This window comes from Ostrinia nubilalis, chromosome 12, assembly GCF_963855985.1.
Source record: "Ostrinia nubilalis chromosome 12, ilOstNubi1.1, whole genome shotgun sequence".
NCBI classification, from domain to species: Eukaryota; Metazoa; Arthropoda; class Insecta; order Lepidoptera; family Crambidae; genus Ostrinia; species Ostrinia nubilalis.
In genome coordinates, this window is record NC_087099.1 from 10,160,139 (window position 1) to 10,177,367 (window position 17,229).

At 33.5% G+C, this 17,229-nt stretch overlaps 1 protein-coding gene across 2 annotated transcripts in view; it reads left to right on the forward strand.

Annotated features, from left to right (window-relative positions):
* Nucleotides 1-4,290: 4,290 nt before the first annotated feature.
* Nucleotides 4,291-17,229, forward strand: part of LOC135076926 (homeobox protein abdominal-A homolog) — a 44,030-nt gene continuing 31,091 nt past the window's right edge. Inside the window, exons 1-2 of one of the 2 annotated variants that reach the window (XM_063971443.1) lie at nucleotides 4,291-5,014; nucleotides 11,718-11,777. In XM_063971443.1, coding sequence (XP_063827513.1) covers nucleotides 4,423-5,014; nucleotides 11,718-11,777 — 652 coding nt within the window. In that variant the 5' untranslated portion in view covers nucleotides 4,291-4,422. The remainder of the gene's footprint in view (nucleotides 5,015-11,717; nucleotides 11,778-17,229) is intronic. The other variant, XM_063971444.1, reaches the window with a different exon arrangement.

Sequence of the window (17,229 nt, forward strand, 5' to 3'; positions counted from 1 at the left end):
ACGCTCTGGAAACTGTACAATAGGTGTCAATTTATTTACATTGTTGTGGTAACTAAACTTCACATCTTACTATTGATAACTCTTGTGACTTTATTCTTTTTGAAAGGCACCTTGTCTAGTCGACTAAGAAATCACGTGCGTTTCTCTAGATCCAAAGTGTAGTGGTTAATACATTTCTTTTAAATCAGGACTGTTTAACAGGAAGTAAAAAAGTTTTGATATTAGATTCTTAATACGTCCTGAAAACAATAATATGACATAATTTACCTACGTGGGTATGACGAATTATTGACTTAACGTAATCTACCTTTAATTGATTTTTTATGTTATACTGATGAATGACGTAATAGTGATTCATGATGTCCAATGGCCATCATTGAAGTAATTTAAAGATCAATAAAATTAATTACAGTTTTAAGTCGACAGTAGTGGTCTAATATAATTTACCAGATGAACACCGAACAGTGCGATGAGTCAAACTAAACTCTTTACGTTAAAACACTGCTAAAATAATCAGCTTAGGGCCTGTTTCCACTGTCTTAGACGTGCTGAAAACATTGACGTTCCTGAAGAATGAAAATCGTGAAAAAAAGTGTCATAGATAGTAAATTAAAATGAATAACCTTGCAATGGTTTTTAATTATTTTACAAAGAAAAAAACCTGAAATAACATTTGCATGATTTCTGTCCATACGAGTCTTTCGTCGATTGTAGGTACCCTTTTTTAACTGGGCCCAGGGTTTCAATGGACAGATAGACTTTTGAAATATTTTTCTTCCGCTAACTGGACACTCCGTCAATGTGCATAAAAGAAGTATTTGTTTAAAGGAATTTAAATAGGTGTGGTTTATGCACAACATTATTGTAACAACACTCACTGAACCACCTACTATTATACCAATCTTACCCAACATCTCTCGTCTCCATAGAAATAAGACTCAAAACTCCGTTTAGACGGTCTCGTAGTGTGACTGCAGCCTTAACTTCTCACGTCACAACTCGTAGTTACCTTAATCGACGAATACGCCTTTACAGCCATGCAAATAAGAGCCAACTAAAAACGTGTGGTTAGCTTACACCTATTGAGACAAAGCAAGTTTATATCGAATTTTAAAGCGCCCGATCCATAAACTGGTCGTTAAATCTCCTTGGATAGTTGTAAATTTTGTGGGAACTCTTACGAGGCTGCTAACTCCACCCACCAGAGAGCTGTAGGCCTTTGTGTAACCCCAATGGGACTACATGGTAAATATTACACGTAGTTAATAAGCAGCCTTAATTTACTTATGGCGCGAAAGCCTTCAGACTTTAAGTCCTAACGCCCGTATTCACAAACTATGCTTGCTTAAGTAAGGAGCAAATCGAACGCACAGCGTTGAATAGAGCTCTGTGATTGGTTCGTGATACCCACAAGGTGGACCGACGACATCATAAAGGTAGCAGGAAGGCACTGGACGCAGGCCGCTACCAACCGGGCAACATGGAAAGCATTGAGGGAGGCCTATGTTCAGCAGTGGACGTCCTATGGCTGAGATGATGATAATGATGATGATTGGTTTGTGTGTCATCCTGTGCGTCCACGCGCACTGTGAGACTTTTACTATGAGGTTTGTGAATACGGGCTTTAGTCCTAAATCTTTGGCATGTAACAATGTATGACAAAATCATAAAAAAGTCAGCTCATGTAACGATTTATCAACCATTTCAGCTGCAGATAGCTTTATCAGTAAGTGGTGAAAGAAGCACTTAAAATGTTTGTGTGAACAGGAAAACTGGTCAACCAGTTTACACTTTAAAATCAAGTTTGTTTTATCTAATTTGTAGGATTGTTCCTATAAGAATGTAATGAAATCAAATTCATATGAAATTTTCAAATAATTTTAATGTTTTAAAAAATTTAAAATTAAATTATTTACATTTAATTGCCATAACTTTTCAATAAAATGACATTTAAATGACTCTACCAATAAGGAAAATTCAGAAACAGGTTTCCTGTTATGTTTTTAATAACTGACATCTAATGTCTTTTCTCTCTATGACGTATAATTTATTTTTCCTATTGGTTGGAATGTATCTTATAAGATTTAAGTTCTAATTTATATTAATTGACAAAAACAGGTCATGTTAAACAGTTCATTTAAATAAAATTTTAATTATTTGTTAATTAATATCACTCTATTTAGTAATTTAAATGCGTTAGGTGCCATATTTTTATTGTATACGTATACGAAATCATTCAATTTATGTAAACATTTTAAAATATTACATTATTGAAAAGTGTCAATACTTAATTCAATATCTAACCAATAATAAAAATGTAGAGTCACATTCCAATATTCACCGGAATACTAAAAATTATATTCCAATAGGATAAAATAAAACTTGCTTGGAGATGTGTACCATATTTTCGTCTTATTAGAATTAAAAAAAAAATTATAGACTTACTAAGACATTCTTATTTCATCGATAAATTATTTATGTTTGAATATTATTTTATTACTCGACTTATTCAATTTTTATTTATTTACTATAGATAAAATATGAAAATTTCCAAATGGTCAAGATAATGACAAAAAAAAATGAAAAAAAAATAGATTAATGTTTTTAAAACATTGTCTCGATATTACAGTAGAGTTCATCTCAATTATTAAGATTGGATGCTCCGCTGACCCCGGTTAACGGCCAAAAATCAATTATAAAACAATAAAAAATACCTCTATCGTAAAATAAATGACCCCTTACTGTCCATATCGGAATTCCATACGTTTACGACATAAACATTGCAATAACAACATAAACCCTATACTTATGCAATGCTCCAGTGTCACACAGTCGTACCACCGACCTGATAAAGCTGAAAAGGCAACTAAACTCTATAAAAACCATGCACTAAAAGCAGGTAGCAATCATAAACGTAATAAATAAACAAACTTCTCACGCAATAAACGGTTTTATTTTTATAGCTGTAAAGATTGTTATTGCACATGTGCTCGCTGCGGTTACGACTTGTAAAGATGAATGAAACGGGCGAGAGAGATGGCATTTACTGTGCGAGAGGGCGCGCAGATCTCAGTCGGTCCACGTGGCCGGCGTAACACAAACTGGTGCAATTCATAAAATTGGTTTTATTACTTGTTACTTGCGAGTGAAAATGCATGATAAACAAACCATTATTTTCATATGAAAGTTCATGGGAAATTAAATAATTTTAATACACACATACTATCTTTTGGACTTTAATATTTCATTTTATACTTGAATAACAATTCAAAATACATGATTATTATTTAAAGCTTTGGCTATATTATCATTCCAATTAAAATCTGATTTGCAGTGTTGAAAAAGCTTATATTTATTCATGACATTATTAACAGGAATAATAATAAAAAAAACAATATGTAGGTACGTACATATATTTATGTGTGATTCCTTTATTTATAAATTAGCCAATCTATTTACAATATTCTTCTGTGTTTGATAAAATTGCATTGAGAAACAAAGATTTTCGAAAATCCATAAAGCATTTTTTTATAAAATGTTCGTGATTTAATCTAAATTGCAACCTTTTATGATAATCCATAGTGAGATTTATTATTTATAATTTTTTTAGACTTGAGTACTATGTGAAAATAATAGTCACTCATTTAAATTAATAGTCAGCAATTCGACCAACTGGTAATCAAATATGTTTTGAATAAAAAAATATAAAAATATTTCAAACATTCAACAAAAATAATTTTAGTTGACCAATATTTAAGTGATATTGTTGTTACTTCAAAACAATATTGTTATTGTGAAAATATAAAACATAAAACGTCCATGCCAAACGTTAACTACCATATTGTAGTAAATTACAAGGCTTTAGGCTTATTTTAATTTCATTACATGCGTTTCGAAATTAATACGAAACAATACGGAATCACAAATTTAATGTTAACTAATGCTGCAATTTCGCTTAAAGCCATTCACTTTGACAGCTAGAAATGCCGGAATGGTTTGTGATTGGCGGTGAATGTTCTGCACCGGATCACTATTGGCGTAGACGAGGAGGCCGCGGGGGGCGCGGGGCTCGGCGCCATTACAAACAATGGCCGTCGGAATGGTCGTTAGCGAATAGCTTTTATCTCTTTCTAATATAAGCCACGCAGGTAGGAATTAATGAGACGGAGAGGGTTCCGGCGGGTGGCCCCTCGCGTTGCGTGCGTCCCGCTCGCACGCACGTGGTTGGTTTCGCCGTCTCGCGATCGGCGCGCGGCAGCGGTAACGCTCGCCACGACGGGGAATTCGGAGTCGTAGAGCCTCATACGCGGGCCATAAACGATCCGCGGCCATAGTAGAGGTGCACGCGCGAGAATCGATCCGAATCGCCGGCGATAAACGCATCTCCCGCGAGGCGACCGTCGCGCGCCGCGTCGCCGAGCGATGAGTTCCAAGTTCATCATCGATAGCATGCTCCCAAAGTACCACCAGCAGTTCCACCATCAGAATTTGTTCGCGGGTGCTGGGGCGTCGCCGATAGAGGCGTCGTTGTCGTCGTCGCTGTCGTCGTCGCTGTCGACGTCGCTGTCGTCGTCGCTGTCGGGCGGGCTGGGAGCGGCGGCGCTGGGCGCGGGCTCGCCGGGCGCTGGCAGCCCGCAGCGGTCATCATCTTCATCATCCGCGTCGCCGGGGGCGCCGGCAAGGATGTACCCCTACGTGTCGCACCACCAGCAGTTCGGAGGCTCGGTGCCGTTCTCGGGCGGAGGATTGTCGGCGGCGGATGACAAGAGCTGCCGCTACCCTGCTGCGATGGGCGCGGACCCGATGGTGAACTACGCTTTGGGCCAGCACAATGGAGGAGCGGCAGTGTCAGCGGCTTCCGCAAGCATGGCAGCGGCTGCCCAGTTCTACCAGCAAGCTGCGGCGGCTTCAGCAGCGTCGGCGGCCACCGTGGACGCGATGGGCGCCGCCTGCTCCCAGCCTCCAGCGCAGCCGCTGCCAGACATTCCCCGCTACCCGTGGATGTCAATCACTGGTAAATGCTCCACTCCTTGCATGCCGCCATTCCGATCTGCGAAAAAAATGTCGCTTGAATACTTTTTTGATTATTTTAGTGCCTATCGTGATATTATTTCGCCCCATTAGCTTTTAGTTTAGTTAGACTTTGTCCTCTTAATACGTTGACAATGATTTTGCTAATTACAAGACGCGATTAAATTTTGTGTCACGCATTTTTTATTTCGGCTTTTGTTTATTATGTAGAAAACGTGCTTGAATAAGTAGTAACAAATTTTGTTCAATGTTTCAAAAATACATTTATGTACACGTAAGTACATAATTGAAAAGATGATCATTTCCGAAAATATTCCAATCAGAACTGTTCATCAACACGTTTATTGCTAATTAAACTCGTTTAATGACCGTCAATCATTTATATAACAATAAAATATTTCAGCTGGGGCAGTATAAATGCAATAAAACTGGCCATTATTATTTTTATTGACATTGTGTCATTATATGCCGTTTACAATGTCGTTTTGTATTCAATAGTAGAGCCTATGTATTATTTTACAAGAATACACATTTTTTAGTATTTATTAACTGAAAAATATATTATTTTATTTGAGACTTTTTTATAAAGTGTTTTATGAGGTGCACAGCTTTATATTAAAATGGTTAATTGACAATAATAAAGATCATAACAGATTCTTTTTCCAATATTTATAGACGTCTCCAATTTTAAAAGCTTCAACTATCAACATTTATCAAAAAAAAAATATTTTAAAAATTTAATACCAACTAAAAATAATTATACGCATAAAAACTAATTACTATAGTAATTATAACGCAATCAAATGTTTAATAAACTGCTTAATTACTCTTTTATTACTATAATGTATGGAACCGCGACATTTGAGTAATTAAAACAATAAATATTAATTTTGCAATTTCAATACAACTAAAACAATTAATTTTAATTTACTGCGACCATTAGAACAATTTATATTGGTAATTTATTTGCTATGGATCATTAAAATAATTATAATACATAACGAAAGCTAATTATTTAATTGTGATAATTACATCAAATTTTAAAATAATTAAATAAATCAATTACAGATGTAATTATGTTTCTAAATACTTTTTTGGCATTGTGCCACGCCTACCAATGGTAAAGGACTATAAACACTTCAATTTAACTAATTTCTTTTGGAATATAAATATTTTTGTTATGCAAATCCTAACCTAGGCCAACAACTACATTTCCTAGACCTAGATCGCCTAGATAACATTATAGTCTTGTTGTGAGGTCCACTTAGTACCCAAATACGGCAACCATAAAACTCAAACAGCCTGTATACGCCTTGAATACAATGGCACGATAATTTTTATATTAGCTGTCTCATTGGCAAGCACTTGTCTCTGGTCTTTGTTGATACAACTCTTTAAGATTCTATTATAAACCGACATAATTAATAAAATAATATTGATAAGATTTATTAAAATAAGAGCTAGAAAAACTGATTTTTTGAGTTGCTACAGTTTATTATTTAAAGACCGAAATAGATTCACCCAAACTTTGTGTAAACATTCTATGTAATTAGTAAAACACGTACTCTACATTACCTACTTATTTATTTACCTTTAACTAAGTAAATAACTTTAACCAGCATAAAGTCAAATGAGTTTCAAATAAATATTATTATGTATTAAAAATTTATACATACTGTTTACTACAGTTTTAATGGTTAGAAGTTTATTGACTAATTATTATGTAAATATTTTATTGTATTGTAAATATCAATTAAAATTTCAAGTACAATACTATTAGCAGATGTGTAAGCTTTTGGTTACTAAAGTATGTAGTTATTTCATACAAAAATAAATTACCAATTACCTATATTTTATCTAAGAGTTTCACTTTAGTACATTTAAATTTAATAGAAAAAAACCTTTATTCACATAATTATTTTAAAAGGAATCGATATACTCGTAGGCACCTGTAAATGTAGAGTAGTTATAAAGCAAAAGGTAATTTAAAATTAACCCTTTTACATTTTAAATGATTTAAGAATAACAAATTGCTTCCTCATATTCGACACATATTTTAATGAACAAAACGTTAAAAAGACAATAATAATCTTAATTAATGTCACATTGAAAACCACTTTGAATGTCAAATAGAAACATACATCAATTTTTTTCCTCGTGTTAATGAATAATTCTATGCTTATTAGGGGCTTTAAATTCGGTCTATTATTTCTATCTTTTCTATACCTAGAAAATCTTTCTTTTATGTACCATCAATACAACGCTTTAACAATATGTATTTACTTACTATGTTATTTATAAAATAAAAATAATTTTATTATGTGTTAAATTACCTATTTTGATCAAGGCTAAACTGATAAGTATTCATGTACTACATAATGAAATTAGGTACATTAGCATATTAGATAAATAAAGATGCAGTTTATTTGAGTATAACTAATACACAGAAGTAACTATGTTATCAACCGGAATTTAGGCATGTGAATCAATGTTGTGGGACTGTAGCAGAAAATAGACAAATGTCATGTTTACAAAAATAACTCTGGAGCCACATTGAACAAGAGAATGAATCAAAATGATTTTAGACTACGCCGGCCCCGCTGGCACATGCCCGCAATCAATTACGTTGACATGTAAAAAACGTTCATAATCAAAGCCGTGAGCCTCTTAACAGTGTCGTAGCTCAGTAAAATTATATAAAATGGCCTATAACCGGCTTGTTTTTATTTAAAAACCGGCCATTCCCGTGATTTGTTGCTAATGTACGGTTATAAAAATGTCCGGGTCGATCGAGACAGGAATCCGTCTCGGGCGAGACAGAAATATCGCGGCAGGTGCTGCGCGAGCGCAACCAAAATTAAAATGGCGGACTTGTCAGTAAGCAGACATTTATACGCCGTAACGCGCTACATTCTACTACAATTTGACAGTATAACAGCGTATTACGTTCAAACACCACTAAAAAGTTAGTTTGAATGAAGTTTGCTCCGATTCAATGGATGTTTTTAGTATTACTAAGATATAAAGAAAGGAACGCGATACGCTAGCTTCAAACTAAAATAGTTCGGTATAAACTGTTTTGTTTTCACTTGCTTTTCAGTATCGGTTGGAAAAATAAATACAATATAGCGTTTGGCGCGAAATGGTTTATTGATACTCCACAATATCATTACAAGGCATCGAGTGCTTTTTGATTTTTAACAGACAAAACTTTAAAACATTCTATTGGTTATGTAAACAAACAGGGTATTGCATCTCTAGGTAGAGTTTTACTTGAGAGTTGTAATTAAAAATAGTTTAACTTGTGGGTAGTTAGATATGTTTGATGTTGTTGTTACGCTTGTATAATGCCATTCACGTGTGTATTGTGTACACGCGGGCACATGTGTGCGCCGCGCGCATGCGCCAAACAAACATGGCGGCGCGTGCAGCCAATCAGAGAGCGCGCTCTTTGGACTTACTCGCCTCTGGCTCTGCCTATCGATTGTAGTGCTTTATTAATTAGTCCGTTAATGTGTATTTGATATTTATGATTATTGGGCTAATTAATCAAATGTTGGCCTTGGATTTAAGCTGGTAAACATTTAAATCAGTCTAAGTAATTAATTATTATCAAAATAATAAATAAAAAAATATATAAACATGACATTAGTTTACTTACATTATACTTATTGAGTAAATTAAAAGATATTTTAAAACTGATATTTAAAAGTAAAACAGTTTATTTTACATTTAACTACAAATGCACGTAGGTACGAGTATATAGCGCTAAAAAGATAGATTGTTTCATTTGAAAAATAAAAAAATCAGGCTCAAAAATAACATTATCTTGGTGACATACGAGGTTGATAAAACAAAACTCAACCTTTCCATTTGAGGGTTAAATTACATTTGATTTTTTTCTTTTCTAACTGTATTTATCTTCCCGCCGTTCGAACTTCGAACGCTTCGATATATTGTACCTTATTCGATAATCGAATTTATGTTCGAATCGATTTCCGTGTAATTAACGATTGCACTCGAATAAGACAGCTTAAATGTTTCCGATCGGTAAAAGTCATTAGGGCCTGGTAAAAACTGGAGTAACTGATACATTTTAATTGATCGTTTCGTTTATAATGAATGTTTTTTGATAAATTCGTACCTACATAAAGAGAATTCGGTGATATTTTTTGTTTAAAAAGACACAAACTGAGAAAGTTACAGATGTATTTATGATCTACTAAATCGAGACGTTATTTCCATTGTCTTACTAAGTATAATAGTAGGTAGGTATGTGTTACCACATGTTTGAATACACCTTTCTCACAACTTTTCTTACTTTCATTTGATTAATAAGTAGATCTTTTAACTAAAATATATCCAAAATACTAATCTCTTCAATAACTCATTTGATTAAAGATATTTTATATTGAACATCTTAAAGTTAAAAGTGATACTAATAGTACAACTTTTTAATAAAGTACCACAATAAAATATTATTAACAGTAGGCAGTTTTTGCCTCACTCATTTGTAACAAACAAAAAATTGAATCAATTAAAAATATCGATATAGTCTCTACATAATTTATTTCGGAACGTAACCTGTACTTTGATGTATTTTTTTTATCTCGTCGCGGATTCGAATCGACGTTGTTTTATTTTTATCAGTTCTCAAGCATAAAACATTCAGAGCAACGGCTTTATCACGTATGTTTCTCTTTTTAATCTATAATATAAAAATGAAACCCGTTTTCCGTTGTCACGACATAACATGAAAAAGGCTTGACCGATTTGGCTGATTTTTTTTGTAGTTTTCTAATACTCTGTACAAGGTTTTTACGGAAAAAAATATAAAGAAAATCTCTACGCTAAGGCGGTACGAAGTTCGCCGGGTCAGCTAGTGATAAATATACTCCTAAAGTGTACTGCAATGCACAAGTAATCATACCTGTTTTAAGTACTTAGGCTGAGTTGCACCATCTTACTTTAACTTTAACAAACGTCAAAAATTTGTCAAATTCCATTAAAAAAACACCGGTTATTGTACGGTATGATTGTATTATACGGTTCAAGTAAGTTGGTGCAAAGCAACCTCAAGCCTCAAGAATGCTTCTTTAGGCATAAGAGCCGAAAAATCTGAACAAAGACTTTTTATTTTTTAAATAAACGTACTTAGCGTACGTGGGGTATCACAAGCCGGTGCGTTCGAACCTCTTCCACGCTGTCCCATACAAATGTCTTATGCCCCACACAACAATTATGACCTGAGCGCGGCTCATACTAATGTGAATATACCTTTACAACAAAACTAACTCCAACCAAGACACGAATAAGACTTACTCACATTGTTCTAATGAATGGCAAAAACTGAAATCGATTTTTAATTGATAAATGCAGTTAAGATGCTGTGCTCGTAAAACTGACATAATGACTATAAAAGGTAATTAACCGCCGATTGCATTCGAAACATTTCTCAGGCCCGTATCACTACACATTACCCAGTCATCTGAAAAACTCTGGATGACTTTTAATTCTAGTCGTGGAATGGAACTCATGAGAATGACATTTATAATCCTAAAAATAATGTCAATGATCGATTGTTACTTTTGTAAATTATAAAAAGTAGAGCCTTTTTATAAGAAAAATATTTATTTACTTAGTAAATCATTGGCAATCATCATTGGCATTTAAAAATTACTGAATACTTTGAAATTCACAATAGCATTTTTGTTTCTGAAAAAGAAAATACATAGCGGGCAGATACTATTTGATTTTTAAATATAAGTTTGAAGTTGAAGAACTCTACCTATTTTAGAGCTATATTTATTGAAAAAATCTTTAATTTTGATAATTTGAGCTAGATGTGAAATCCATAGTAGGTAACCTTAATAATAAATAACCTTAAAACAGCACAAATCCAATCCTAACTCCAATACAACAATGTAAATCATCAAGCTGGGTATCGTTTTGTAATACGGGTCTACATACTGCCTGTGAGAAGATCTCTAGCTTGCATGCATTAGCTTTTATTGTTTCTTTATTGTGTTTACATTGTATTTCAATTGTACTGTGTTTTAGTTAAACAATTATTGTTCTGTTTCTACTTATGCATGTATTTTAACTCATTATTTTAACTAGCTTATCTACATACATAGTTTCTTTTTGCGGTAAAATCGTCCACCCACAACCGCAACTTATTTAATGGTTAAAACAGTTAAAACACTATTTTTTTAGCTTAGCAGTTAATTAGTAAAAAATACTTTAATAGTACCACCAATCACCATATACCTATTTTGGTTTTAAAAGATGAAATTACTATCTTAGAGTCACACTACTTTTAGAAGTTGTTGAATTGTTATGCACAAAGAACCCTCACTATAATGTAGTTCACTCCCACAAACTTAAGTTCGTAACGAATTTGTAACATATAAGGTCGTTTTTATAACAATTGCAGTGTTATAAGAACGTGGTACATCACTGTTACAAAATTGATACAAGTTTTGAAATTCATCTAAAGAGAGACGACATCTATCTGCTGTCTTTCAACTTCAAACAATAGCTTTGATTTTAGAACGATGTTTGGTTTCACAGTTGACTACACTTAGATTGTGAAAATGTACGCTATTTATCAGTAGATAAGATATGTTTTTACTTGTGTGCATGCCCCGGCCGATTGAAAGAACTTTCAATACGATTGATAATAGATTTTCCGTTTCCAGATTGGATGAGCCCCTTCGACCGCGTGGTCTGCGGTGAGTTCAATGGTATTTATCGTTTCAAGTTTATTTTCTTTTAGTTTTAAGTATATTTAAAAAACTTACATACATCCTCTTATTAAGAACTTTTTTTTATTTTACACCAAAATAAGATTGGTAAAAGAAAAAATAACAGGATGTGTGTAAAACATAGATTATGATTATGAATAAGGCCTTCCTACGGTTTTGTTGCAATGGTTCCTTTGACATTGCTTTGTTGAAAACTTGCAAACAAAATTTTATTATAAAGTAAGTCAATCCATTTTAATTCATACTTACTTTACTTCCATTTTTAGTCGATTCTTGTAAGAATCTACATACAAAGTAACTAACTAAATAACGTTAGAAAATAACCCAAAATATTTAGAAAGAGTTAAATGGATTTACTTATTTTTATCTCAAACGTACGTTCTTTATCTCCATAAAGAAAGAGTAAAAAGAATTTGTTAAAACACTCTATTACCATCTTAGAAAAAAATGGCGTTGAAATCACAAACAAAACAATGCTACCTGTCGAAATTGTTCGTCACTTTTTTGCAAACTTGTTTATTGCAAAAAACAAAATGACAATAAAAACAAAACACTCAATGGCCTTTGAGTTTCTTTATCTGCAAAAAGTAGCGAAAAGGGTTTAAAATTCGCAATGAACACAAACTTTCTCTAACACAAAAGGAATTTTGGGTCAATGTCACGAAACCAATGACATTAAGGTAAAAAAAAATTGCAAAGTTTGTACAACACTTTTAAAGGTTCTGTACAAAATTTTATTTCATTTTTTAATTTATTTTTCTGATTCTAACACTTATGTTGATTCTTTATTGATGCTACTATATGATGTAAGGAATGAGAATTAAAACTTTATTACTACTTCATTTGTAATTTTAAAATCACAATCGATGCAAAAACCTCGTTTGACGACTATTTTGCATCATCATAAGATAAAAACCTATTTTAATTTATAAAGTTTCAGCAGAGTTTAAGAATAACTACTGCAAATACTACAATCATATTGTTCGTATTATGTTATAGGTACTCATCAGGCTAAATTAGGGTGTAACTTCTTTTAAAAGGGTAAAACTTACGATAAGGTTTTTTAATGGCCTTTCTGTGACTGAAAGATCACTAAAAACTGCCAATCAACTTTCACATTTGCGTGATTCCCAAAACGTCACAAACAAAGGCACACGGCAATGGTTGTGCAAATCCTTTTTCGTAACAACGTCCCTTTGTGCCCGTTGTTTACAAAATTAAATACGGTACGTCAAAGGGTTTTAAATCAAGCGTCGAAAGCTTTTGAGCTTTTAAACAAGCTCAGAACGCTGCCATTGTTTTGCAAACCTTAAATTACTTTATTACGTTCGACCGTTCTAAGAAAGCCGATACTGCCGAAATCGCAGTCATAACAACGTTTGTTGTCATTCGGGCGACCAAATGACCGGGTCTGATTTGGCAGTACGATGGTGAAGATTGTTTTCTAGCTGATGTAGCTTGGACTACATCAAAACATCAAGGAATGGGCGGCTTGGAGTACATTCTGCAGAGTAGAGATAAGCGACATTAGAGCGGAAGAAAGCCGTATATCAAAAGAACATACAGACGATAGTCCCAATCTTTTACAAATCTTATCGCTTGCCGAAACTGTAATCAACAAACCTGTCCTATAAAACTGTTTTGACTAAAACACTGTCTCTTTAATTACAGCCAAATCAACTATCTCAGAATGTGTCAAGTCAAAACTGTAACAGTATTAGCTATTACTATAGCGCTGTCTAAAATGTGTTATTAAGCATGCTCCTGAAAGTAGTTAGTAGTAGTTCTTAATTATAGTCTTGAATAAGGCCTAATAATAATAATTAGAGCGGAAGAAAGCCGTATATCAAAAGAACATACAGACGATAGTCCCAATCTTTTACAAATCTTATCGCTTGCCGAAACTGTAATCAACAAACCTGTCCTATAAAACTGTTTTGACTAAAACACTGTCTCTTTAATTACAGCCAAATCAACTATCTCAGAATGTGTCAAGTCAAAACTGTAACAGTATTAGCTATTACTATAGCACTGTCTAAAATGTGTTATTAAGCATGCTCCTGAAAGTAGTTAGTAGTAGTTCTTAATTATAGTCTTGAATAAGGCCCGATTCAACCCAACTTTTATCCGAGAATAACTAATGGTATAACTGGTATATTGACAGTTTCAGTATGGGAAATATGTCAAAACTGACGATTTATTCTGAGATTAATATTTACTCTTGTTTGGTAGAATCCACCCTAAAGATGATATTTAAATCTACAGACACGCACATCTAGCTAAAATTTTAAATACATAGTAATGCTATGGTTACTTTTGCAAAAGTAAGTGCGATTTTGATACAAAAATAGTCTACATGTGCTATGACATCTAAACCAACAGTATCTTCTTCGTCGACGTCTCTAAGCTGAAGAATATCATTCTCAGTGGTTTATTCTTGTTGATAAAGGGCCTCTTTACATGTGTTTGCATCGCATTTCGTTATTTATAACTCTGCACATTCTGCTTTAGCCAGAGCACTAAATAGGTTGAAATGGATGCGTGCTCTTAGCTGACTGATAGGCCCACAAGGACTACGCAATGAAAGATGATACCCACATATTTCTGGTTCTAACCGGCTTTCCTGATCAACAAGGTTAGTCTCAATTAGCTCGATAAATCTGGTTTTATATTTTCTGCTGTATCTTGTTCATGTTTCTGTCAACATTTTTCAAAATCAATGATTAGTCGTATCTATTTTATCAAGAAACGTTCTTTCGATTTTTTCATCTATCTGTGATAAGGCGTCTCGTCCAATACTTTTAGACGAGTCGATAGTTCGATACATAAATTACCGGTATCGTTATTTATCTAACAGTGAAATCTTATCGCAAATGTAAACCACGCCTTACCCGCATTGTAAGCTGGATTTGTTTGAAAATGAATTTATAACACATAAAACGCATGTGATCAACGTGTGTAACAGCTTTAATAAACCTGTATCATCCGAACATTACACACTGAGTAAGCATCCAAACAAAACAGATTATAATAACACTTTCCGAGCTTATAAAGACGTTTTATAGTATCATTAACAATTAAGGCCTAATCACTGTCAATCGTAACTCTACCGTTGTAAAGTGATTGGTGTTAGTTGTAAAAAAGTTTGTACGCGAACAATAACTGTTAAGAATAGACCATAAAGTGGCGACCTTGTGGCAATAAAAATTTAACGAGCAAAGCCCGTAGTACAAACACAGCCAGATTCGTGAACGTGACGGTCATAGGAACAGCTGTTTCGACATCTGCATCGCCGCGACCCACGTTTTGAGGCTTTTAAAAAGAGTTAAAAAGTAAAGAGTTAATGCGGACAGAGATGACGTGATTTATTGCGTTCGTTTTTTGTTTTATTTAAATTTTAATGGTTCTTTTTTTGAGGCGACGATGGTCATTTGTTACTGGCCAGAATTCCAAATGGCGCAGTTGACTGAACGCGTATTTGCAACTTGAACACTTGAATGTGTTCATATTTTGCAGCTTATCATTTTTCGTTACGTGCGAGAGATAACAAACGTCTTACTTTCAGTGTAGGGTAAAGTAAAATGTCAATGCCGTTTTATTCGCGTAGTACGCTTAGTCACAAGATGGCTGTGTGTTAGATACATACAAGACAATGCACGCACATACTCCTACTCACTCGTTCAAGGCTGCACTTGTTATTGCTATTTCGCTGGTTACGTAAGGCCTATATTTAGATGACGAAAAAAGTTTAGTTTGTCGACCTTTAAAGTCGTGCGTTTGACGACGCGTCGCGGGCGCTGCCGATTTTTGCAGCACGCTTTTCGCGGTAAAACTGTATTTCATAGTAAAATATGAGAAGTGCAGTTTTAGTATTACTATTGTGTCCTCTGACTTTCTTTTGTGATAATTAAGTAGGTATTTATAGAAGATAATAAATAATAGTTTACATTTATGTAGAGACGATAATGGAGTACCTATGTATGTACGTACTAGGACAACATTGTTGCAACCCATTTTTTTTTACTTTCATTTTTTTTAATGATGCAAAATATTTTTAAACAAAAGCAACTAAAAAGTACATTTTCAATTATCAAGACATAAACTGTCTTATTATCTATCTAAACTAACTTCGTATTAATTTATCGGCACATCGGTAGAGCTATGTATCGATTGCTGTTACCGTAATCGACTCACGTATTATGTATTTTTATTCAGAATCGTGAGAGTTTTTATGCCGCCTTTGCCCCGTGTGACTCATATTAACATATAAAATAGAAGAGGAACATAAAATACCTATTAAAAGCAATAAAACAAATGTTAACCAACTAAAACACACGAAAACATTTTATTTCAACAGATTATGTCACTTTACGATAAACCTAACGATATTTTTATAATGTGCAAAATTATCTTTATTACCAATTAAAATTAAATTATCGTAACTATAAAAGTAAAGCAATGATGATAATAATGTTTTAAATTAAATTACTTTGAGAAATAATAAACTTAATGAAAACGTATTTTGCGTCGAACGGAACGGAGTTTTCTATGAATCGATGTTAACAAGATTTCTAAGAAAAAGTTTATAAGTTTTCTTCTTACCTAACTCTTACTAGGATTAACATAGAAGCTATATTCGCATGGCCAGTTGACCGTTTAAGTAAATATTGTATTAATGGGAAAACACGAATGTCGCTTTGCAATTTTAATTTGCATCCTGTTGACATAAAAGTTAAACTTTATTGCCCATAGATCGTGCAGAGTATTGTTTAAAGCATGTAAGTTACGCTAAAGAACACATTTCATGTGAAATGCGTTGCGGATATGTTATAGGATTAAGTTGTATTGTTTTAACGCGTTTTAACACGTGGCTGAGTATGAACAACTTAAAGTACAATATGTTGAAGTGGTCAAAGCTTTGATAAAGATAAACTAAATATTGTAATTAACAGTCAGTTAGTAATAAAGTCCAAAAATCTGAGCGAAATGACTGAAAACTGGCATTTTTCTTTCAGTTCATTTTCCTATGAAAGAAGGTTCTTCCAAATTTCTTAGAGCATAAACAGCATCTCCCATTGACTTTGTATACGAATACTAAAGTCTGTTTCAACTACTTACACATACATATGTATTTTGATTGGAAAGGTAAACAACAACACATCAACTGAAAGTAGACAAACGTAATTAATTACCATAATGGATGACGTACATTTGTCTCACATCATAATATTCCACAAAACAATTTATTTCAACGCCTGCGGAGTGAAAACATTCCTTTCCTACGAAGCATGTTAATTTCTTAAGTTTTTTAACAGAAGAATTAAAAATTCCATCCAATACGCTGACTTGATTAAAACATTATGCATTCAAAAATGAATTATTCTGTACGAAGTATCCGATTCCAGAAAAGCAGGAGCCATTATAATTTAGT